A 26,455-nucleotide genomic window follows, 5' to 3' on the forward strand; every position below is an offset into this window, starting at 1 on the left:
ACATGGATTGGATTCAGATTTATGTTCTATTGGATCTTTGAGATATGTGAGAACAGATATGAGGACTACATGAACCAGAGCCAGACCATGCCCGGTAAAATAATATTTTTTTATCATTTTTACATTGAAAAATTACATATCTCAATAGAAACTCGGGGGCCCTTATAAAATTTCACAAACCATACCTGGCTCCATGTATTAATTGGACCCTTCTTGTCCGGCCCGGATTCTAATCGGGTCTTCTTATTTATCACCAAAGCCTGACCCTATAAGGTTTGATATGGTTCGGGTTCGGGTCCGGGTCCGGGTCAAACCCGACCTATTGACAACCCTACAATTTACAATGGGAGAGAGACGGATCCCAGTTTTCACGACCCGTGTGGGGGTACGCAGGTCGGACTCTGACCCATTCAAAACTGGTTGGTTTTAGTAATTTCAGATATCAAAAGCCGCGTCATCCTATCCATGGGGTCCTGCAAACATGAAATAATGTAGTCAAATTTTGTGTATTTAAAAAATAAGTTCATGAAAGTGGAGCCTTCCTCTCTATTTCCTAAATTAAATAAATCCTCACGTTATCAACTTGGCAACAGTTTCTTTTGGTGAGCTTGATATTTGAATGCAAAAGGATGTCATAACAGATCCTGCGTCCTTTTCATGCCGCCCCTCTCTTCGTTCGTCTATCATCTGTCGGACAGAATTCTTCCCGTTTAAGCAATTTCTCGTTTCCAATTTTTTCCTTTCCCCCAAAAAAGATTACGAAAGAAAAGATCCAAGAAACCCCCCAAAAATAGTCGCTACTACGGTCGGGCGAGGTTGGGAGGTTTCGGCGAGTTCCCGACGGGCGATCGCGAAGATTTTCCGTCGTCTACGCGCGGCTTTTCCGTCCAAAGTCGAAGGTATTCCTGACGGTCTTCCGTCGACATCTTTTAGTTCTCAGTTTGGATATCTTGAAATTCCTTATCCTTGTTCTCAATTTCTAGGGTTTTAGATGATTTCCTTTAGTGGACATTTTGAGATTTGGTTCCGCGGTTTTAAATTTCCTTTCTTTATTGAAATTTTGAATTCCTTTTTGTTCTCTTTCGCTCAAGTTTGAGTTTTTCCTAAATGTAAGGCGAGAATTTTCGGATATATCGAAATAATTTCGGTTAATTCAAGCGGTAATCTTGATGGAAAAACCATGGGAACAAGCGCGTCATTTTGTGCCCAAAAGGGGTTTGGTGTAGCGGGATGGGGCCTAGGCGGCTAGGCAGGCGGTCTAGGTTCAAATCCCATGGGTGTCACCCCTTGCTTAAGCCGAAGCATGGCGACTCCCTGGGGGCAAGGGGTAAGCCCACGGAGTTTTACGCTGCCAGGACAGTGATGTGATCGTAAGTAGGGCAGGCAGAGCCAGCGCGGCTAGGTCTCTGATCCTGGGGGAGGTTTCTCCGTGTAAATATAAAAAAAAGAGCGTCATTTTTAAGAATTCCTATGGTTTTCCTCTTTGATTTTTGACGCCTGAAAATACTTGAGAATTGAAGAATAAAGAGAAGAGATTTAGGTATAGGATAACGAATCTGGGATCGATTGTGCAATAGATTATTAAAAAAGGCTCAGCGTATAATTAGGAGATTGATAGGACCCATCTTGCAAATATTTGCAGGAATCCAGTTATGGTCTGTACAAGCACGATACCTTACAATCTGTGCAAACAAATATCGCTGATATTTTGAACCTATTGCAATTTTAGCAATGATTTTCCAGATCCATATAATTCTGAAAATATCGTGATATTCTTAGAATGTCTCCTATTTTGAAAATGTTGCGACCTGACATTTACCCGATAATAACCACTTTATTTTAGATTTTTTGATATATTTTTTCTTTATATGGTTTATATATTTTTTGCATTTTAACTGTTTTGTAACTTTTTTTGATATTTTCACGAAAACGCCAAAAGCTTTCAGGCTCTGACTGGAACCTGTTGTCGGTGTGTATTGGAGAGAACTCATGGAATCTTCAAAGCCCGCCACTGTTTAGGGGCTTAAATATGGCAGATCCCAGGAAATGTGATGGGATTTGGCGGCTCCAAGAAAATCCTGACACTAAGGTTTATGGCATTGCTTAGTATGCTTACACTTCATGAAGGGAGTAGGGAAAGATTAATTAGTAGATTGCATAGTGTTGGTCAATTTAACTCAATCCAGTTATTCACAATCCATGTAGTTAGGTAAAATTTCAAGTACTATAAGTTCAAAGTGTTAGACATTCTGTTGGTTGGCATCTGATTGCTGAAATAATGATGGTGGTGGTGGCAGTGGTGAATTTTGACTGGCATGACGTCCCCTAGTTCCTTCACTGTTATTATGAAATTCTATCCATTTGAATATATGAAACATTTGTCTTGTGATTATTTCCCAAACTGCAAATTTAATTTAAAATTCAAGTATTAGAATGAAAATGACCTCTCCTTCACTGTATCTTTCTTATCCTGCCACTGAGATTGCCAAGTGGGAATATTTCGTTGCTGAATGGGTGATGCATGAGATTGAAAGTTCTCATTGTAGCAAGTGTAAATAAAGTTCTGTAGTAGATATGGGAATATCTCCATTCAAATAGCTGAATATTCAGGCTGCTGACAAAATTTCTGTAGCATAGACAATGACAGATAATGAGTGTGCATGAAGGAGTCATGTTGCATGGATGATTCACTCCTGGAGAAGGGCTCACATAAAGGGTCTGACCATGCCCTGTTTGATTCTCTTTCCACTGAAAATGAGCTGAAAAAAGAGTTGTCTCCACCGACCCCTCACCCACAGTTTGTCTAGCCTGATGCTGCAATGGTAGCTCTGCAGAAAATGGCACAAACACCCCCAATGTTTTTTCAGTACCCAATACTTATCCAGTTATGTTATATTCTGAACTTGTTTTTAATGTATAGACATGAATAGAACATATGGTGCTTCTAGTGTTTGAAAGCTTGTAAGTTGTAACTTGATCATCTAGTGAACTTTGACTCTAGTTTCTGTGGGTTGATGCTTATACTTGCTATTATTTCCATTTTGCTTCAAGCTGTCGTAATTTTTATGCAAGTTTCCCCTATTTGATTTTTTGATTTTGATTGTTATCTGTTGGCATGTTGCAGTTATGCAGAGCCAGCTTGTTTGTGCTGGATGTCGAAGTCTTCTTCTTTACCCTAGAGGAGCCACAAACGTTCGTTGTGCAATGTGCAATACAATAACATCCGTACCACCTCCTGGTTTCTCTCAATTCCTTTTCCTTATGTATTATTGAAATATGCCTGTAGTTAACCATTGATTATGCATAAAAATCCAAACACATTCTAGAAGTTTCCATTGGCATATGATGCATCACAGATACATTTTTAGTCTACTCTTTAGGTAAAGCTAGACTTTGCATAAAACAGTTTGTGATTATGGTAAACTTAGTGGCAAGGATACATGTTATGACTGTGTAGGGAAACTCTGTAAAACTGAGACTTTGGGTGCTTCAGATTGTCATAGGTAGCTTTTGCTAGTAGTTGTTAGAATTTGGGAGAATATTTGGGATTCTTCTGTGATTGTGTCTAAACTTTCAGTTTGTTTGTTGGCGTGGATGTTAATTTAAATGTGCTTCTGAAATACCATATCCATCTGTGATGCTTCTGCAAGTGTGGCTAAACTTTCAGATTGTTTGTCAGCCCAGATGAAAATTTCAAGATGTGTTTCTGAATAACCATGTCAGAGAGTGTTAACCACCTTTCTTCAAAGGCTTGTCGCTATTAAGCCTCCTGTGGAATATGTTTCCATATTGTACTTGAAGAAGCATTCTTAGCCTTCTGTATCATTAAATGAAATGCTGTGGAAAGTGTAAACGAGTAACATACTACTATAGTAGAATGGTCTTTTTAAAGAGGGATATGTGTCCAAATGAAAATTGTTTTTATCTATTGGAATCCTAATTGTTGCAGCAAAGTTTATTGTATGTCCATTTTTAGTTGACAATGTTGACCTGAATATGCTCGAGAGGGAAACATACACGCGCACACACACACACACACAGAGGAAAGGGCACAGGAGAATTTATTTACCTTCCCTTGAAGCAGAGTTGCATGTTAGGAGTTGGTTGCATGATGACATACTAAAATTTGAGAACATATATTATAGTTCAGCTCTGTAGGATTTGTTTGTCCTCTTCCTTGTGGGTTATTATTTCACTAAAGTAAAGAGATACTCTTACCTAATCTGGAATTTCAACAGATTTTGAGAGTCCATTTTTTTTTTAAATTTCATTTAAGCAAAAGGAGAAGAGGGGGAAAATGAATGGAATTTGTCAAGGCAGATGAGTGAATGGAGTTTCCATATGAGGAAGGACATTGTTACAATTATCACCACCCCCACCCCACCTGAAAAAAGCAGCAAGAATGTCTGAATGTTTGTTTGGACATGCTGAACTATGAATTCTCAAAATTACAATTTTGCTTTTTATGAGCTAAAGATATCATAAATAATGTGTTTATTTTCATATATTAGATAGTATTATGATGTGTTTGGAAAGAAAATAGAACATAGGAGAGGAGTTTTTGCTATTTAAGAGGCAAAAGGTGTCCCAGCTACCTTCCTGTTTTCAGTGACTGAGAAGGGAGAGAACAAGTTCCTGCTGGTTTCTTCTCCTTAAGTCTCTCTGTATATCGTTTTACATTTTTTGGTTTATGTAAATATTTTATTCTTTATAAGTATGCTCTTTTCTGCAATCTTTTAAACCACGATCCTTCCTAAACATGAAAAAAATTGAAGGAATTGTAAATTATTGTTATATGACTTAGTGTTGCAATATTATTCTAATATTTGGGTACCCCAAAGTGCACCCTAAAATAATGAAGATATAAATACCATTATGTTATAGAACATTGCATTTGTTAATAATAATAGTAATTTCCTTACAGCTTGCTAATACAAACAATGCCTGCTTAAGGGTCTCTGACATTCTCTTCATCAAGATTAGTTACCATGGATTTCATTATGCAGAACCTGATGATGGCAGATGGCCATAAACTTCTGATAAAGAAAGCTGAATGGGTTTCTTAACAAAAAGTGATTAAGAATTTATTCTTTGATTTTGCAAATTGGATACAGTTTGTTTATTTTATGTGTGAAGTTCCACCAATTTCCTTACCAGTGGTAGGAATAAAATTAATGTGAGATTGTGTTGGGAATGAACACTGTCACTTCAATTTGTCCATTGAAATAACATTCTTTGATTGTTAAGTTGTAATGTTTACTTTCTTACTGTTTTCCAGTTGTAGCATGAACAATAATGTTGTCACAATGCATGTGTAGGTGCGGATATGTCACAGCTTGTATGTGGAGGATGCCGTACCTTACTGATGTACCCTCGTGGAGCAACTAGTGTGAGATGTTCTTGCTGTAATACAATTAACCTTGCAAGGGAAGGTATGCTTGCTTCTATTAGCTTGACAGACAAGCTAGAAATGGTTCTTCTCATCTTAGTTGTCAAAAGTTGCGCCTAGGCTAGATAAGCTTAGGGCCACTGCCTAGGCTTATGGGTCTAGGCGGTAGGACCCTGTTTTTTTACCTAGGACAGCCTAAGCCGCAGAGATATAATTGTCATGTTTTTATAAATTTTTTTGTCTATTTTTTTTCTTCTTCTTTTTGCCCCAAAAGTTTTTTTTTTCTTCTTCCTCTTCCTTTCACCCCTCCACTTAGTTGTCAAAGACGGAGCCTAGGTGCCGCCTAGGCGGCCTAGCTGAGGTAGTCTCTATGTCTGATGCGGAGTTGCACACATATATATGTTTTTTGTGTAATTGTATATAATTATATATATTAACATATTATATACATATATTATAAATTTACATTATTATGTATTTATATTATATATATACATATTTGTGTACTTAATTCATATATAATCTATAAGCATATGAGTTATCTATTTGACTATATGTAATATATTGCTTTACAATGTTTGACAACATGTTATTATTTGTCTATTGCTTATTGTTGATTGATTTTATGTTGTATACATGTTTGTTATTAATTTTAGTAGTTTGTTTACATATTTTGTATGTTTTTTTTATTTGGGGTATCACCTAGTCCGCCTAGGCCTCGCCTAGTCTTTTTAGGTGCTCACTGCCTAGGCTCCACCTAACGCTTTTGACAACTAAGCTTCTCATTTATAGCTAAATTCATCCATATTAAATTATTTACTGATTATGTATCTTTGTTATGATTGTCATAATACTGTGATGTTTATCTTGCTGAATCTTCTGTTTATTATGCTTGTTGTATAGACACCTCTCAACACTATTGACCTTTCACATTTTCATTGTTCCCTCATTAGTGCAAAACAGTTTGACCTATGATTGCACAGTCGGCATACCAGTGCATGCACACATGCAGACAGATTCTCTTCTATCAATGTCTAAACATAAACACTAAACACACAAGAAACTGGAGTGACAAGTTGTTGCATATTGAAATGTAGAATGATTCTCCTGAATGGTGGGTGTAAATGAATGTGCATCTTGAGAACTATCTATATCTTCGGAAGTAAATGATTCAGCTGCATATTGGTTGACTTCACTGCATTTCATTAACTATTTAACTATAAAGTTTGTTCTGTGGACCGCATCTATGGCTTTACTACATGAGTTTATGGCGTTTTATTGTTCTAAGTAATTTGATTTATGGTTAGATCATAGTCACCTGTATCGTTAAAGGTAATTTCTCGGCAAGGGTATTTCTTAGAGAGATTTTCAAAAGTTGATAAATCTCGGGAGTTTAAAAAATTTTTAAAAATATAAATAACAACAAAAAACCTAAGAAAATAATAAGTTTTTTATTATTTTTCTTTCAAAAATATAAAGAAACATGTTTTAAAGGTTTTAAAATATAAAAGAAACAAAAAAATAGGAAATGCAAACTTAATTTCTTTTAAAAACTCATAAAATATCACGAAAATATCAAAGATAATATCATGATATTTTCTATTTGTCGATATTTTGAAAATATAGCGATATATTCCCGATATTATCGGCAACCTTGAAATTTCCGATAATATCACGATATTTTTAAAATATCGGTGATATCAGTGACTATGGTTTAAATCTTATTTTGTGTTAAATTATGTAATCTAATCATGCAATGTAATATATATATTTTATATATATAAGGTAATACATATACATATATTAATATATATGTATATGTATCTACTTATTATATATATAATATATATTTCTAACTGTTTAGCCGTAAGGGTAGTTTAGTCTTTTTACAACATATTCTTTTTAGAATATGTTTTTGTAATTTTCTTTTATTCTTTTTCTTTTTTGATTTTTGTTGTTTTTTGTAAAAGGTGGAAAGCACCTTGGAGGGGCCCACCATCTAGTCGTTGGGCCCCTTCCAACGGTCACATTTGTGACCGTTGGAAGGGGCTCCAACGGCTAGAGGCGGAGCCTCTCCAAGGACTCCACCTCCTCTATTTAAAGGGGCTCTCCCCTTTTGTATTCCTTAAGCTTTTGGGATTATAGCCCAAGCTCCTTTTCAATCTTATGACTCTTGGGTATGCTTTTGCGCATTTGTGAGTTTGTGTTGTGCTTTTTGTGCACAAGTGTTTCAAGTGTTCTTGTTGTGCGTATGTGTACGCATTTGTTTCCAAGAATATTGTAATATTGCTATTGGTATCTTGTTGAAGATACTTTTACATGGTATCAGAGCTTGGTTGAAGAAGGAGGTTCGTGCATTTATTTGTTTTTTGAGTGTCTCCAAAAATGTGCCTTCAAGCTATTGGCGTTTGAAGTGAATAACCTTCTTCGGGCAATATTTTGAGAGTCTCTTTTGTTAAGGAAGGCATGAAAGTTTCTTGATGTACGTATTGTTTTTCAACTTCTATCCTCTCTAATGGGCGAAAAAGACTCCCATTTCTCTCTTGGCTTCAAATTGAATGGCTCAAACTATCATGTTTGGGCCGGGAACATGGAAGCTCAAATAAAAGGTAAGGGTCTTTGGGGATACGTTCTTGGTTCTATACCGGAACCCGAACCAAGGATTACTTTGGTAGAGAAAGGCGAAATCAAAATTCTCGAAGGAGAAGAAAGGAATAAATCTCTTGAGGAATACTCCAAGAAACATGAAGAATGGGAAATGAAAAATTTCAAGATTCTTTCTTGGATGTTTTCATCGGTTGAAACAAAGATAAATGTCAACATTATTAAATTCAAGAAAGCATCAGAAGCTTGACATTATCTAGAAAAAATGTACACGTCAAGAGACTTGTCACACAAGTATTATCTCCAAAAAAGGGCTTTGACCCTTCAACAAAATGAGATGTCCATAAGGGAATACTTTGCAGAATTGTCGTCCATATGGGATGAACTCGCAATGCTTGAGCCTAAGTGGAGTGGAGAAGCTATTGAGCTTAGATACAAACAATTGGAAGATGATCATTTTTTTAATTCTTTGAATGGCCTTAGACCCGAGTTCGAGCAAATTCGGTCCTCTCTCCTTTCCTTTTTCGTTTCCCCCTCTCTTGAAGATATCATTACAAAGCTAAGTGGGGAGGAAACTCGTATGAACTTTAGCAAAAACAATTCAAGTGTTCTTACTACTTCAAGTAATGAAGAAAATGAAGGCGCTAATGCTGTATCAAGACCAGGGAGCAATTTGAAAACTTATAAGCCTCCTCACTTCAAGAATCAAAACTCAATTGGTCAAGGAGTAAAGAAGGACTATAGCAAGCTTACATGTTATTTTTGTAAAGAACCAGGGCACATTAAACCTATATGCTTAAAATAGAAGAAAATACTTGCTATGGTCATGACATCTCAACAAGAGGAACAACCATCATCGTCAAATGGGTGTCTTTCTCTTCATCAAATTGTAGAAGCTTTACAACCTCTTCTCAAGGGAGAAACTTCCGGAGCCACTATGTCTACCTCTTCACCTTCCGGTAAGATATCTTGGCTTTTAGATTTCGGCGCATCTTTTCATATGACTCCAAGTGTTTGCTCCCTTTCCAAATTTTCTAAAAATTCTCTTCCATCTTTTATCTCAACTGCGGATGGAACACCTCTTGAAATTAAAGGAATAGAAAATTTTGAAAAACAAGATTTTTTTATCCCTAAAATTCATCTTATACCAAAACTAAATTTAAATTTACTTTCGGTCTCTCAACTCTCGGATCATGGTTGCGATGTAAAATTCACTTCTGATAAATGTTGGATTCAGGATCGCCAGTCCGGGAGATGGATTGGGGAAGGCTCTAGGAGTGACGAACTCTACTACGTTGACTTTCTTCAAGTTCCCAAGAATCAATTTTGTAATGTTGTTCAAAACAATAAGAGACCGGGACAATCCAACATTGTTAAAATCTCTTATTTGCCTTTTATTAAACATCTTTGTAAAGGAGATTTTGTTTGTAATGATTGTATTCTTGGGAAAATGAAAAGTCTACATTTTTTCTCAAAGATCCATGTTTTCAACAAAGCCCTTTGAAATTGTTCATTCCGATGTATGGGGACCCGCTCCTGTGATATCTAAAGGAGGATTCTCGTATTATGTTATTTTCGTGGATGATTACACTAGGTTTTGTTGGATATACTTTCTTAAACATAAACATGAAGTTTTTTCAATGTTTAAAACGTTTCATATGATGATTTTAAATCAATTTAATGGAAGTTTAAAAATTCTTAGGTTTGACTATGGTGGTGAATACCTTTCAAATGAATTCAAGAGTTACCTTTAATGTTATAGTATTATCCATTAGAAATCTTGCCCGAAAACCTCACAACAAAATGGGTTAGCCGAACGGAAGCATATGCATATTATTGAAACAACTAGAACCTTGCTCATTTCGCAAAACATTCCAAAGAAACTATGGGCTGAAGCTGCTCTTACCTCGGTATATCTCATAAATAGACTTCCATCGAAGAATTTAAGTAAAATTTCTTCTTTTGAAAAGTTGTATGAAAAAGAACCTGATTACAACAGGTTAAGGGTGTTTGGATGTAAGTGCTTTGTCCTTACAGATAAAAATGATAAGCTTTCCCCAAAGGCCATTCTGTGTGCCTTTCTTGGTTATTCCAAAACCCATAAGGTTTTTCGATGTTATGACATTAAAAATGACAAACTTTATGTTTCCAGAAATGTGAGTTTTTTGGAAAATCTTAATGGTTTTGAAAGTCCAAAATTATATAATGAAAATGTTGATTATTCTTTTTTGTTTGAACTATTAGCCAAAGATGATGATTCTAGTGATGATGAGTCAAATCAGAATGACTCAAGTGATATTGATATTGAGGAAATCATTTCTCCACTTTACTCCTCTCACCAATCTATTGATGAAGGGCCATCTAGAGGTCCCATCACCTATACTCATAGAGATAGGAGCACTTTTAGAAGTGCTCTTGAAAAATATGATGATAGTCGGACTATTTCTCAAAGTGAGGAAAATCTTCGTAGAACCGAAAGACACAGAAAAACTCCCTCTAGGTTCATATCATATGATTCTTTTTCACCTAGATATAGAGCATGTCTTAGTGCCATTCACTCCTACGTAGAACCTATAAACTTTGCGGAAGCTAGTAAAAGTTCTGAATGGATAGTTGCGATGGAAAGTGAACTCGGAGCTTTGAAAAGAGCTAAGACACGGGAATTTCAAGTTCTTCCTAAGGGTAAGAAAACAATAGTGGGTAGATGGGTTTTTAAAGTTAAAACTAAGAGCGATGGATCTCTTGAGAGATATAAGGCTTGATTGGTTGCCAAGGGTTATAGTCAAGAGTATGTGATTGACTATGAAGAAACTTTTGCGCTTGTGGCCCGAATGGTCACTGTTCGATGTCTCATCACTGTTGCATCAATTAACAATTGAAACATCTATAAAATGGATGTTAAGAATGCCTTCCTGAATGGTGATTTGAATGAGGAAGTTTATATGGATGCTCCACCTGAAATGGAGACTCCCAAAGGAAAAGTGCTTCGTCTTGGGAAAACGCTCTATGGCCTAAAACAAGCCCCCTTGGTATGATAGGTTTAACTCAGTAATGTTGGAAAATGGTTTTTCTTCTTGCTTTACTGACACTGCTTTGTTTGTTAGAAAATCCAATGCAGGGATTGTGATTTTGCTGTTGTATGTGGATGATATGCTCATCACCGAAAGTGATTCTAATGGGGTTAAGAGTATAAAATCAATTTTAAAAGATAAATTTGAAATGTCTGATTTGAGTTTTCTAACTTATTTTAGGGGAATTGAAGTAGCATACTTTCATAGAGGGTATTTTTTATCTCAAACTAAGCTTGCCTTTGAGATCATTGACAGGCAGGTATTACAGATGAAAAGGTTTGTGAAACTCCTGCCATAGTGGGAACTAAAATGAAGATTGATGATGGTGTTCCTCTTTCGGATCCTACTCCCTACAGACAACTTGTAGGATCATTGATGTATCTGAGTATTACCAGACCAGATATCTCTCATGCAGTGCATACTGCAAGTCAGTTTCAGCATGCACCAACATCTGTCCATATGAGTGCTATCTTACGAGTCGTAAGATACATTAAGGGTACTCTAAACAAGGGAGTTTTTCTATCATCTTCATCCGATTTAAAGTTAATTGCTTATACTGACTCTGATTGGGGAGGTGACCCAAATAACCGTCACTCTACCACTGGTTTTTGTGTGTTCTTAGGAGATTCGCTAATTTCATGGAGATGTAAGAAGCAACAAAAAATATCTCTATCATCAACTGAAGCCGAATATCGTGCCATGACAACTACTATCATGAAAATTGTATGGATTCATCAGTTGCTGAAAGATATGGGGATCACATTCGAAGGACCTACCAAGTTATGCTTTGACAATAAAAGTGCAATTTATATTGCTAAGAATCACACTTTTCATGAGCGGACCAAACACATAGAGATGGATTGTCACTATATTCGTGAGGCGTACCTCAAAGAAGTCATTGACCTTCCATATGTCACGTCAGAATATCAGTTATTTCTTCACCAAAGCTTTGTGTGCTCCACGCTTCAACTTCCTTCTTAGCCTGCCCTAAGGTTGAGGGGGGTGTTAAATTATGTAATCTAATCATGCAATGTAATATATATATTTTATATATATAAGGTAATACATATATATATATATATTAATATATATGTATATGTATCTACTTATTATATATATATAATATATATTTCTAACCCTTTAGCCGTAAGGGTAGTTTAGTCTTTTTACAACATATTCTTTTTAGAATATGTTTTTATAATTTTCTTTTATTCTTTTTGTTGCTTTTTGTAAAAGGTGGAAAGCACCTTGGAGGGGCCCACCATCTAGTCGTTGGGCCCCTTCCAACGGTCACATTTGTGACTGTTGGAAGAGGCTCCAACGGCTAGAGGTGGAACCTCTCCAAGGACTCTGTTAAAATGTATCTAATATATATATATATATACTGTATATTACATCAATACTTGATAGGGGTATTTTTGTAATTTCACATAGTTATTTTAGAAAACAACTATTTTCTTTTTTTGATAAAATGTAATTTTATTTTTTATTTTTTAAATTATTTTTTTATTTCTTTTGAGGACCTAAAGGGGCTCCAACCTTAGAGTCGTTGGAGCCCCCAACGGTCACAAATGTGACCGTTGGGGGCTCCCAACGACTCTATGGGAGCCCCCTTTTGGCTCTCCTTTTGAGGCCTTTTGGCCATCCCTTTGCTCCTCTTCCTTTTGTATAAATAGGGGTGAACCCCTTGTATATTTCCCATTCTTGAGAGCTTTCTCTCTTCTCAATAAGAGGCTTTTTATATTGTTGCCTTCTTAAAGGCTTGTGCCTGTATTGTCCCTTTGTGGACTTGTGATATTGTCTCTTTTATTCATTGTTGTAAGTGCTTGTATGCACTCTTTATATTTCCGCAATATCTCATTACATGGTATCAGAGCCACTCGATTCTTGAAGGAAAGGTGTGGTTCGTGTATCTCATTTTTAGTAGATATCTTCTCACTTCTTGGCAACATCATGGAGGCAAAGATTGACCTATCTTTCAAGCTCAATGGAAAGAATTATATGATGTGGGCATCGACAATGGAAAATAATCTCAAAGGAAAGAAGCTTTGGGGTTTTGTCATGGGTACCGTTTCGAAACCTAAGCTTATGCTCACGAAGAACGAAGAAGGTCAAGAAAAGGTTCTTGAAGGAGATGCTCGCCTCAAGGCCATTGAAAGTCATAAAAAAGAAGTGGAAGATTGGGAAAGCAATCACGCAAAAATCCTTGCGTGGTTTATGAACAATGTTGAGCTTAAGGTATGTGCTAATATAGCTAAATTTCGTAGAGCCAATGAGGCTTGGTCCTTTATGAAGGGTATGTATACCCAAAAGGATCTTGCAAGAGCATACTTCTTGCAAGAAAAGATTAGAACCACCAAGCAAGGTGATTCTAGCATTCAAGACTATTATAGTGCCCTAAACCCACTTTGGGATGAATTGGCTCTCTTGGAGCCAAAATGGGTTTCTATGGAAGATATTGATTTAAGGCAAAAACAAATGGAACAAGAGCGATTGTTTCAATTCCTTTTTGCGCTACGTCCCGAATTTGAGCAAGTGAGATCTTCACTTCTCCATAGATCTATTTTTCCTCCTATTGAGGATGCTATTGCCGAAATCACTCAAGAGGAGACAAGGCTTGGCATGAGTAAGCATGTTGATGAAGTCCTTGCCGTATCAAAACCGGGTAACGATGTTAGAACCTATAGGCCTCCTCATTTTGGGAAACAAGGAAACTACAATGGAGGAAGAAAAATGATTGTTTGTCATTATTGCAATGAGTCGGGTCATATTAAACCCGCTTGTCCAAAGCTTATTGGAACCTTCAAGCCTAAAGTGACCTCTCTTGAAGAAACCACCACCAAAGAAGATGAAGGCAAGAACAATGACATCAAAGAAACTCTTGGACAAATATCTATGGTTCTCCAACAAATACTAAAAGTTTCTTCCTCCACATCGGGTGCGGCTATTGCTTCAACATCATCACCCGGTACGTATTCTTGGATCCTTGACTCCAGAGATTCTTTTCATATGACCCCTCATGAAAATGCACTTATTGATGTTTGCACCAATTCAAAGGACTCTTGTGTATCTACGGCCGATGAAACCTTTTTAAAAATTTCAAGTATTGGCTCTTTTAAAGATTCACAAAATTTTTGTGTTCCAAAAGTAAGAGTTGTTCCCAAACTAAATTTAAACCTATTTTCGGTTTCTCAAATTGCCGACCATGGATGTGAAATATCTTTCTCATCTAATGGTTGCTTTGTGCAGGATCTCCGGTCCGGGAAGCGGATTGGGCAAGGCCATAGAAAGGGAGACCTCTATTATATGGACCATCTTGATCTCCCTACAAACTATTTTTGTTCTTATGTCCAAGAAAAAAACATGGAAACTTGGCATAAAAGGCTTGGTCATCCAAGTTATTCCAAAATGTATCTCTTTCCTTTTGGAAACAAATTTTGTAAGGAAAAAGAAATTAATTGAAAAGATTGCATTTTTGGAAAAATGAAGTCTATTCTATTTCCAACTAGAACTTTTCTTTCATCAAGGCCTTTTGAATTGGTGCATTCAGATGTTTGGGGGCCTTCTCCGGTTATGTCTAAAAGGGGCTATTCATATTATGTTACGTTTATTGATGACTTTACTCGGTATGTTTGGATTTATTTCCTTAGTCATAAGTCAGAAGTATTTACTTTCTTTAAAGATTTTCATAAAAAGGTTCAAAATCAATTTCAAAATAACATATCTATTTTAAGATCTGATTCCGGTGGCGAATACTTATCTCACGAATTCCAAAATTATTTAACCCAAAATGGCATTTGCCATCAAAAGTCATGTCCTAGGACTCCCCAACAAAATGGCCTAGCGGAAAGTAAACATAGGCACATTATAGAAACCGCTAGAACATTACTTGTTTCTAGGAATATTCCAAAGAAGTTTTGGGCCGAAGCCATTCTAACCTCAACCTATTTAATCAATAGAATGCCCTCTTCTAAGTTAAAAAATGCTTCTTCCTATGAAAAACTCTTTAAATTTTCACCCGATTTTAATCGTCTTCGTATTTTTGGTTGCAAATGTTTTGTCCTATTACATAAAAGGGATAAGTTATCTCCAAAAGCAATTGAATGTGTTTTTTTAGGATATGGTGAAAATAAAAAAGGGTATAGATGTTATGATTTTAAGAATGATAAACTATATGTTTCAAAAGATGTAACATTTCTAGAAGAAGAAAACGGTTTTGATAAAATAGAAGAAACAAATGAAATTGATTATATATTCTTATATGATCTTATTGATGACATACAAGAAGATTTTCTTGAAAACATAGACGATACTCGTGAGGTATCCCCTCTTGACATAACACCCTCAAATGATAGTGATTCAAATATAAATGTTCATGATAGTGATACCAATATAAATGTTTACTCAAGAAGAAATCAAGAAAATCCTATTAGTGCTCTCGAAAAATACTCTCAAATTTCCGAATCCACTGAGGAACCACAAGTTAGGCATTCTTCTAGAATATCAATACCCCCAAATAGGTTTGTATCCTATGATTCCTTAACTCCCAACTATCGGGCATGTTTAATAACCCTACATTCTTATTTTGAACCGGCTCATTATAATCAAGCTAAATCTATACCTCATTGGGTTGAGGCAATGCAAGTTGAACTAAATGCTTTAAAAAAGGCCAATACTTGGGAAATAGTTAATCTGCCCTCACACAAAAAACCTATTGGTTGTCGCTGGGTCTTCAAAGTTAAAACTAAAAGCGATGGCTCTTTAGAACAATATAAAACTAGATTAGTTGCTAAGGGATACTCCCAAGAATATGACATTGATTACGAAGAAACATTCGCTCCCGTAGCTCGAATGACCAGTGTCAGAACCTTAATAGTTGTCGCATCAACAAAAAAATGGCCTATTTATCAACTTGACGTAAAAAATGCTTTTTTAAATGAAAGTTTAAGTGAAGAAGTTTATATGGATCCGCCACCCGGAATAAATATTAAGCAAGGTCAAACACTTCGGCTTTTGAAGGCATTATATGGTCTTAAACAAGCTCCTAAGGCTTGGTATGATCGTTTCAGTGATATCATGATAAAGTTAGGATTTCACTCTTGTTATACTGACACTGCTCTTTTTGTTAAACATGCAGGTTCTAGTATCGTAATTTTGTTGCTTTATGTTGATGATATGATTATCACTGGGAATGATCAAAATAGTATTATTAATGTTAAAAATATGTTAAAAAATAATTTTGATATGTCTGACTTAGGTTTTCTCAGATATTTTCTTGGAATTGAAGTTGCATATTCTCCTAGAGGATATATTTTGTCACAGATGAAGCTTGCTGCAGATATTTGTTCTAAGTTTGGGATTTCTGATGATAAGAAAGTAGAGACTCCCGAGGTTATTAATGCCAAATTGCGGTTGGAGGATGGGGTTCTTCTGGAAGATCCCACACCTTACAGACAACTCATTGGGTCTCTTACCTATTTAACCATCACCAGACCAGATATCACTCATGCGGTTCACTCAGTTAGCCAATTTCAGCATGCTCCTACAATTGTGCATATGAGTGCTGTTCTCCGAATCATCCGCTACATTCGGAATACCATCAATAAAGGGCTATTTCTATCCTCCTCTTCTTGCTTATACTGATGCAGATTGGGGAGGTAATCCCAATGATCGAGTCTCAACTACTAGTTTTTGTGTCTTTTTAGGGGACTCTTTGATTGCCTGGCGATGCAAGAAGCAACAGAAAGATTCACTATCATCCACTGAAGCTGAGTACCAGACTATGGCAACCACGACAATGGAACTTATGTGGCTTCGCAGTCTGCTTAAAGACATGGGAGTTGATATTACTGAAGCCTCAAGACTATGTTGCGACAATAAGAGTGCCATCTACATTGCGAGCAATCATACTTTTCATAAGCGTACAAAACATATCGAAATGGATTGCCACTATGTTCGTGACGAATTCTTACGAGGAACTATTGCTCTTCCATATGTCACTTCAGAATATCAGTTGGCGGACTTCTTCATTAAAGCTCTTCCGGCTCCTCGCTTCATGTTTCTTCTTGGCAAACTTTTCGTCATTTCCCCATAAAGTTTGAGGGGGGGTGTTAAAATGTATCTAATATATATATATATATATATATTACATCAATACCCGATAGGAGTATTTTTGTAATTTCACATAGTTGTTTTAGAAAACAACTATTTTCTTTTTTTTGATAAAATATAATTTTATTTTTTATTTTTTATTTTTTAAATTCTTTTTTTATTTCTTTTGAGGACCTAAAGGGGCTCCAAACTTAGAGTCGTTGGAGCCCCCAACGGTCACAAATGTGACCGTTGGGGGCTCCCAACGACTCTATGGGAGCCCCTTTTTGGCTCTCCTTTTGAGGCCTTTTAGCCATCCCTTTGCTCCTCTTCCTTTTGTATAAATAGGGGTGAACCCCTTGTATATTTCCCATTCTTGAGAGCTTTCTCTCTTCTCAATAAGAGGCTTTTTATATTGTTGCCTTCTTAAAGGCTTGTGCTTGTATTTGTTAAAATGTATACTCAAAAACATTATTGTAAGTATAAATATATATACTTATATACCTAGAGATACGTATACATATGTTATATGTATACGTATCTCTATATATAAGTATATATATTTATACATTTTTCCCCTTTTTACCCGAAAAGGGTATTTTAGTCCTTTTACACTTTTGCGCATATTCCATTTGGAATATGTTGTAACTTTTTCTTTATTTTTTAATTTCTTTTATTTTTATTTTTTCCTTTTTGCTTTTTCAAAAAGGTGCCTTTGGGGAGCCCCCAAGCACCTCCCACTTCTTGTATAAATAGGGGTGTTCCCCCTTGTATATTGTTAAGCTTGAGAGTCTCAAGCATTCGGTTCCTTCTATAAAATACATGCCATTGTGCATGTTTATTATTTTTACGCTTTTGCGTATTTGTTCAAGTATTGTGAGAGTGCCTTCGTGCACATCCTTTTTCATATTCTTTGTGCTCGTATGTGTATTGTCTTTTCATAGACAATTTTACATGGTATCAAAGCAAGGTTGATTATTGAAGATCGTGGGATTCTCCTTTTTTCGAGTGCCTCGAAAAATGTGCCTTCCGATTCTTGGAGATTGAAGTGGTGGATCTTTCTTCTCAAATATTTTAGAAGGATCTTGTGCAAATTTGGTGTTGGAAATATTGTGTTGGTACGCTTTTTTCTCTATCTCTCCTCTCTAATGGGTGAAAAAGAGTCCCATTTTGCTCTTGGTTTCAAATTAAATGGGTCCAACTATCATGTTTGGGCCGGAAATATGGAGGCTCATATAAAAGGGAAAGGCCTATGGGGATATGTTCTTGGCACTATTCCGGAACCGGAACCCAAGATTACCATAGTTAAAGAAGGCGAAATCAAGATTCTTGAGGGAGAAGAAAGAACCAAAGCTCTTGAAGAATACTCCAAGAAACACGATGAATGGGAAATGAAGAATTTCAAGATTCTCTCTTGGTTTTTCTCATCCGTAGAAACCAAGATTAATGCCAACATTGTTAAATTAAAAAAGGCATCGGAAGCTTGGCATTATCTTGAAAAAATGTATACCTCAAGGGATCTCTCTCACAAGTATTACCTTCAAAAGAAGGCTATCTCTCTCTCCCAAGGTGAAATGACGATTAGGGAATACTTTGCCGATCTTTCCTCTATTTGGGATGAGCTTGCAATGCTTGAACCTAAATGGAGTGGAGAGGCAATTGAGCTCCGTCATAAGCAACTTGAAGAAGATCGGTTCTTCAACTTCTTAAATGGGCTAAGGCCCGAATTTGAGCAAATAAGGTCATCTCTTCTCTCCTCTTTCACTCCCCCTTCTCTTGAAGATGTTCTCACCAAGTTAAGTGGTGAAGAGACTCGTATGAATTTATGTAAACAAGGACCAAATGTTCTTGCGGTCCCTTGTAATATTGAAGAACATAGTGAGGTCAATGCCGTATCAAGACCCGAAAACAATGTAAAAACCTATCGTCCCCCTCATTTTAAATTCTAAAATCAAGGTGAAAATGGTGGTCAAAGAGGAAGAAGGGACTATAGCAAAACTATTTGTCATTTTTGTAAAGAACCGGGACACATCAAACCCGTATGTCCTAAATGGAAGAGACTTCTAGCTATGGCTACTACTGGGGTACCACAAAAGGATGAGGCATCTTCAAGTGGGACCCTTTCTATAAATCAAATAGTGGAAGCCCTTCAACCTCTCCTCAAGGGATCTACCTCCGGTGCGGCCGTATCCACGTCTTCTCCTCCAGGTAAAATCTCTTGGCTTTTGGACTCTCATCTTTTCATATGTCCCCAAACTTTTTGTCACTTTCCGATTATTTGAAAAATCGTTCCCCATCTTATGTCTCCACTGCTGATGGAACCTCTCTTGAAATTAAAGGAATAGGTAATTTTGAAACTCAAGAGTTTTCTATTCCAAAAATCAGATTTATACCTAAACTTAACTTAAACCTCCTCTCTGTTTCTCAACTCACGGACCATGGCTGTGATATTAAATTCTCTTGTGACAAATGCTTAATACAGGATCGCCAGTCCGGGAAGTTGATTGGGGAAGGCTTTAGAAGAGGAGATCTATACTATATGGAATCTCTTCAAGTTCCAAAAGTTTTGTGTAATGTTGCCCGACATAAAGATATAAATGTATGGCACAAAAGACTTGGTCATCCTAATATCACCAAGTTATCATATTTACATTTTGCAAAAGACCTATGTAAAAGCTCTTTTTCTTGTAAAGACTGCATTTTCGGAAAAATGCGCAGCTTACCTTTTGAGCAAAGAACTATGTTCTCTTCCAAAACTTTCGAAATTGTTCACTCAGATGTTTGGGGACCCGCACCTGTGGTTTCAAAAGGAGGTTTTTCTTATTATGTAATATTTGTGGATGACTTTTCTCGTTACTCGTGGATATATTTTCTTAAGTTTAAACATGAAGTGTTTTCATGTTTTAAAAATTTTCACTCAATGATTAAGAATCAATTCAATAGCAACATAAAGATTTTTAAAAGTGACTCTGGGGGAGAATATCTCTCCAATCACTTTAAGGTATACCTTGAGGATCACGGTATTATTCACCAAAGATCTTGTCCTAAAACACCTCAACAGAATGGGTTGGCTGAAAGGAAACATAGGCACATTATTGAGACCACTAGGACTCTTCTTATATCTCAAAATATTCCTAAAAACTTTTGGGCCGAAGCAGCCCTTGCTTCTGTTTATTTAATAAATCGTCTACCATCTAGGTTATTAGGCAAAATATCTCCTTTTCAGATTCTACATAAGCTTGAACCTGATTATAATAGGTTAAGGGTCTTCGGATGTAAGTGTTTCATACTTACGGATAAAAATGACAAGCTTTCACCCAAGGCTATCCCTTGTGCTTTTCTTGGTTATTCCGAAACTCAAAAAGGGTTTCGTTGTTACGATCTTCGAGAAGATAAGCTATATGTCTCTAGAAATGTAACTTTTTTAGAAAATGAGAGTGGTTTTGAAAAAAATGTTTCTCAACAAGAAAATTTTGATTACTCATTATTTGACTTGTTATCTAGTAATGATGACATATCCAGTGATGATGATGTATCATTAAACCATGATGAGGAAAATGATGAAGATATTGGTGAACATAATGATCCAGAAAGTAGAGTTCCAAGTGAGCCTATTACCTACTCTCGTAGAAACCAAGACACCTTTAGAAGTGCTATTGATCAATATAATGAGCTTTCCACTCCTCTTGACCATAGAAGATCTGAAAGAAATAGAAGACCTCCAACCCGCTTTGTATCGTTTGATTCTTTTTCACCCCGATATAGGGCTTGTCTTAGTGCTATTCACTCTTATTTCGAACCAAGAAATTTTGCAGAAGCTAATAAATGTATAGAATGGCAAAATGCCATGCAAAGTGAACTTAACGCTCTTAAAAGGGCAGGAACTTGGGATTTTCAAACTCTACCTATAGGAAAGAAAACTATAGGCTGTCGATGGGTCTTTAAAGTTAAAACTAAGAGTGATGGTTCTTTAGAAAGGTATAAAGCTCGGTTAGTTGCTAAAGGGTATGGGCAAGAGTATGGAATTGATTACGAAGAAACCTTTGCCCCTGTAGCTCGGATGGTTACCGTTAGGTGTCTTATTACTATTTCATCTATTAAAAATTGGAACATTTTTCAAATGGATGTTAAAAATGCTTTTTTAAATGGTGATCTTAACGAAGAAGTATATATGGATGCCCCACCAGGCATGATAATTCCTAAGGATAAAGTTTTTCGTCTTCGTAAGGCTCTCTATGGCTTAAAGCAGGCCCCCAAAGCTTGGTATGATAGATTTACCAGTGTAATGTTGGAAAATGGTTTTTCATCATGTTATACTGACACTACTTTGTTTACTAGAAAATCTAATGCAGGGATTGTAATTCTATTACTTTACGTTGATGACATGTTAATAACAGGTGATGATGTTCAAGGAGTCAAGGGTATTAAGTCCGTCTTGACTTCAAAATTTGAGATGTCAGACTTAGGTTTTCTGACATATTTTCTTGGAATTGAGGTTGCCTATTCGCAACGTGGTTATTTTCTATCTCAATCTAAACTTGCCTGCGAGATTATTGATAGGTCAGGTATTTCTGATGACAAAGTATGCGAAACTCTTGAAGTTGTGGGAGCAAAAATGAAGATTGACGACGGTGTGCCTCTAACCGATCCTACCCCTTACAGGCAGTTGGTAGGGTCTTTAATGTATCTTAGCATTACTCGACCCGACTTGTCACATGCTATACACATCGCCAGTCAGTTTCAGCATGCTCCTACAACCATTCATATGAGTGTTGTGCTCCGCATCATCAGATATTTGAAGGGAACGGTAAATAAGGGAGTATTTCTATCTTCTTCCTCTGAATTGAAATTGCTTGCTTATACTGACTCAGATTGGGGAGGTGACCCTAGTAACCGTCACTCCACCACTGGTTTCTGTGTTTTCTTAGGTGAGTCCTTGATCTCGTGGCGATGCAAAAAACAACAAAAGGTCTCCCTGTCATCCACTGAAGCCGAATATAGAGCCATGGCATCTACCACCATGGAAATAGTATGGATTAGAAGCCTCTTGGAAGATATGGGAGTAGTTGTCAAAGAACCAACCAAGCTTTGCTGTGACAATAAAAGTGCAATCTACGTTGCCAAGAACCACACATTTCACGAGCGAACAAAGCATATAGAGATGGACTGCCATTATGTCAGGGAAGAATACTTGAAGAAGGTCATTGATCTGCCATACGTGATGTCTGAGTATCAACTTGCGGACTTCTTCACAAAAACACTTTGTTCGCCTAGATTTCATTTCCTTCTTAACAAACTTGCGGTTATCACACCGTAAGTTTGAGGGGGGGTGTTAAAATGTATACTCAAAAACATTATTGTAAGTATAAATATATATACTTATATACCTAGAGATACGTATACATATGTTATATGTATACGTATCTCTATATATAAGTATATATATTTATACATTTTTCCCCTTTTTACCCGAAAAGGGTATTTTAGTCCTTTTACACTTTTGCGCATATTCCATTTGGAATATGTTGTAACTTTTTCTTTATTTTTTAATTTCTTTTATTTTTATTTTTTCCTTTTTGCTTTTTCAAAAAGGTGCCTTGGGGGTCTCCCCAATAGAGTCGTTGGGGAGCCCCCAACGGTCACAATTGTGACCGTTGGGAGCTCCCCAACGACTCCTTTGGGGAGCCCCCAAGCACCTCCCACTTCTTGTATAAATAGGGGTGTTCCCCCTTGTATATTGTTAAGCTTGAGAGTCTCAAGCATTCGGTTCCTTCTATAAAATACATGCCATTGTGCATGTTTATTATTTTTACGCTTTTGCGTATTTGTTCAAGTATTGTGAGAGTGCCTTCGTGCACATCCTTTTTCATATTCTTTGTGCTCGTATGTGTATTGTCTTTTCATAGACAATTTTACAGTATTGTCCCTTTGTGGACTTGTGATATTGTCTCTTTTATTCATTGTTGTAAGTGCTTGTATGCACTCTTTATATTTCCGCAATATCTCATTACAGACTCCACCTCCTCTTTTTAAAGGGGCTCTCCCCTTGTGTATTCTTTAAGCTTTTGGGATTATAGCCCAAGCTCCTTTTCAATCTTATGACTCTTGGGTATGCTTTTGCTCATTTGTGAGTTTGTGTTGTGCTTTTTGTGCGCAAGTGTTTCAAGTGTTCTTGTTGTGCGTATGTGTACGCATTTGTTTCCAAGAATATTGTAATATTGCTATTGGTATCTTGTTGAAGATACTTTTACAATTTTGATCATGCAAGCAATGAATTTCATTATGCCATTCTTTAGGTGTGGGCTAGATGCCACTGGTCCATTCTTCTGGATGGGCTGACCAGCCTGTTGACAGGTCATGCGCAGTCAATCTCTGCCTGTCAACATGCCGAACCAGGTATCAAAACCATGGCCTTTTTCTAGGAAAATATAGGCCAGTGGTGCAGCCCGATGTGCACCCCTACTTTTCTCATGGATTTTTTTTTGTTAGATGGCAATTTGGGATTCTATCTGTGAGAAAGGGTGTGCTTCTTTTTGGTTATTTATTTAGGTTCTTGAAGAGACATAAAACTTAAAGCTCGGAAATAGACTTTAGCACAATAAAAATGGGCGTCAGGACTTTGTTGAAGCCCTAGAGAATTAGGGTTGTTTAATTCTTAACTTTTATTACTGTATGGATTGGATACTAGTACCTCACCTTCTTATTTTGTGAGGCTTTAGCATGGTAATAAAATATAACCAGATCTGACCAATGCCATATAGCATGTTTGATGAATTAATAGAAAATGGTTTCAGTTTCACTTAATGCACCTCTGATCTAAACAAAATTGTAGATAAGTTTCTTTAGATTTTTTTGTTAAATTATGTAATTCAAACTTGTAACTTCGTATATATATTTTACATATACATATATATAATATATGTATATGTATCTACCTATTATATATGTAAAATATATATATAATTCTATCTTTAGTCTTAGGGGTAGTTTAGACATTTTTACACATATTCTTTTTCGAATATGTTTTGTAATTTCTTTTCCCCTTTTTTATTTTTCTTTTTCATTTAATAAATGCTTTGTACCTACCTTGGGAGGGGCCCAACACACTAGTCGTTGGACCCCTCCAACGGTCACATTTGTGACCGTTGGAGGGGCTCCAACGACTATGTGGAGCCCCTTCCAAGGTCTCCTTTAGCCCTATAAATATGGGCACTCTCTCTTGTATTTGTATGAGAGTGTTGGGGTTTATTGCCCAACCATTTTAGTGTTTATGAAACTTATGAGTGCATTTGCACATTTTTGATTTCGTATTTTGTGCTTTTGGTGCACAAGTGTTCCAAGTGTTCTTGGTGTGTGTATGCTTACACATTTATATCGTTCCTTTGACTTTAGTATCTTGTTGAAGATACTTTTACATGGTATCAAAGCCTCGTTGAAAAAAGAGAATTGCGATTCGCCCTCTCTAGCATTCCTCGAAAAGCGTGCCTTCAAGTTTTTTGAAATCAAAGAGGATCACCTTCTTCGAGCAATATTTTAGGAGTCTCTCTTGTCAAGGAAGACGTGAAAAGTAATTGAGGTACGTATTATTCCTTGGCTTCTTTCCTCTCTAATGGGCGAAAAAGACTCCCATTTCTCTCTTGGGTTTAAGCTTAATGGCTCGAACTATCATGTTTGGGCCGGTGATATGGAAGCTCATATTAAAGGAAAGGGCCTTTGGGGTTACATCCATGGATCCATACCGGAACCGGAACCTAAAATTACCATTGTTGAAGGAGGGGATATTAAGATCCTCGAAGGGGATGAAAGACAAAAGGCCCTTGAAGAGTATTCTAAAAAACATGATGATTGGGAAATGAAGAACTTCAAGATCTTATCTTGGATTTTTTCATCCGTTGAGACCAAGATAAACGCCAACATCATCAAATTTAAAAGGGCTTCCGAAGCTTGGGTATATCTTGAGAAAATGTACACCTTAAGAGATTTATCCCACAAGTACTTTCTCCAAAAGAGGGCTTTGACTCTCCAACAAAATGACATGACCATTCGGGAGTACTTTGCCGAATTATCCGCTATTTGGGACGAACTCGCAATTCTTGAACCTAAATGGAGTGGTGAGGCAATCGAATTAAGGCACAAACAACTTGAGGAAGACCGGTTCTTCAATTTTTTAAATGGCCTTAGACCCGAATTTGAACAAGTTCGGTCCTCTCTTCTCTCCGCTTTCACATCTCCCTCGCTTGAAGATGTTATCACCAAGCTAAGTGGTGAAGAAACCCGTATGGGGATTGGCAAAAATAATTCTAGCATTCTTGTTACTTCCTCTACTTAAGAAGATGGTGAAATGGCTAATGCCGTGTCAAGACCAGGAAACAACATGAAGACCTATAGACCTCTTCATTTCAAGAATCAAAGTCAAGGAGAAAATGATCGATATGGCAAAAGAGACTATAGCAAAGTGACTTGCTACTATTGTAAAGAACCCGGACATATCAAACCTTTGTGTCCTAAATGGAAGAAATTGATTACAACGGCTATGACATCCCAAGTTGAAGAACGACCTTCTTTATCAAGTGAGTCTCTTTCTCTTCAACAAATTGTAGAAGCACTCCAACCTCTTCTCAAGGGAGGTACTTCCGGAGCTGTTATGTCATCCTCTTCCCCCGGTAAGACATCTTGGCTTTTAGATTCCGGGGCATCCTTTCACATGACCCCTAACTCTTGCTCTCTTTCAATTTTTTCTAAAAATTCTTTTCCATCTTTTGTCTCAACCGCGGACAAAATATCTCTTGAGATTAAAGGAGTAGGTAATTTTGAAAAACAAGACTTCTTTGTTCCAAAAATTCGTTTTATCCCAAACCTTAACTTAAATCTTCTTTCCGTCTCCCAACTCTCGGACTATGGTTGCGATATAAAATTCTCTTCTAATAAATGTTGGATACAGGATCGCCAGTCCGGGAGATTGATTGGGGAAGGCTCTAGAAGAGGAGACCTCTACTACGTAGATTTTCTTCAAGTTCCTAAGAGTCAATTTTGCAACGTCGTCCAAAACAAAGACATTCATGTATGGCATAAGAGATTGGGTCATCCCAATATTGTTAAAATCTCTTATTTACCTTTTGTTAAACATCTTTGTAAAAGTGACTTTTTTGTGTAATGAATGCATTCTTGGGAAAATGAAATGTTTGCCTTTTCCTCAAAGATCCATGTTCACGACAAAACCATTTGAAATTGTCCATTCCGATGTATGGGGACCGGCTCCGGTAATGTCAAAAGAGGATTTTCATATTATGTGATCTTTGTA

At 36.7% G+C, this 26,455-nt stretch overlaps 1 protein-coding gene across 1 annotated transcript in view; it reads left to right on the forward strand.

Moving 5' to 3' along the window:
* Positions 1-636: 636 nt before the first annotated feature.
* LOC149834417 (protein LOL2-like) overlaps positions 637-26,455 on the forward strand; it is a 56,298-nt gene continuing 30,479 nt past the window's right edge. The window contains exons 1-3 of the mRNA XM_090011395.1: positions 637-899; positions 3,125-3,238; positions 5,319-5,432. Of these exons, the coding sequence (XP_089867521.1) occupies positions 3,127-3,238; positions 5,319-5,432 (226 nt within the window). The 5' untranslated portion in view covers positions 637-899; positions 3,125-3,126. The remainder of the gene's footprint in view (positions 900-3,124; positions 3,239-5,318; positions 5,433-26,455) is intronic.

This window comes from Nuphar pumila, chromosome 6 (assembly GCF_984573655.1).
Source record: "Nuphar pumila chromosome 6, dmNupPumi1.hap1.1, whole genome shotgun sequence".
NCBI lineage: Eukaryota > Viridiplantae > Streptophyta > Magnoliopsida > Nymphaeales > Nymphaeaceae > Nuphar > Nuphar pumila.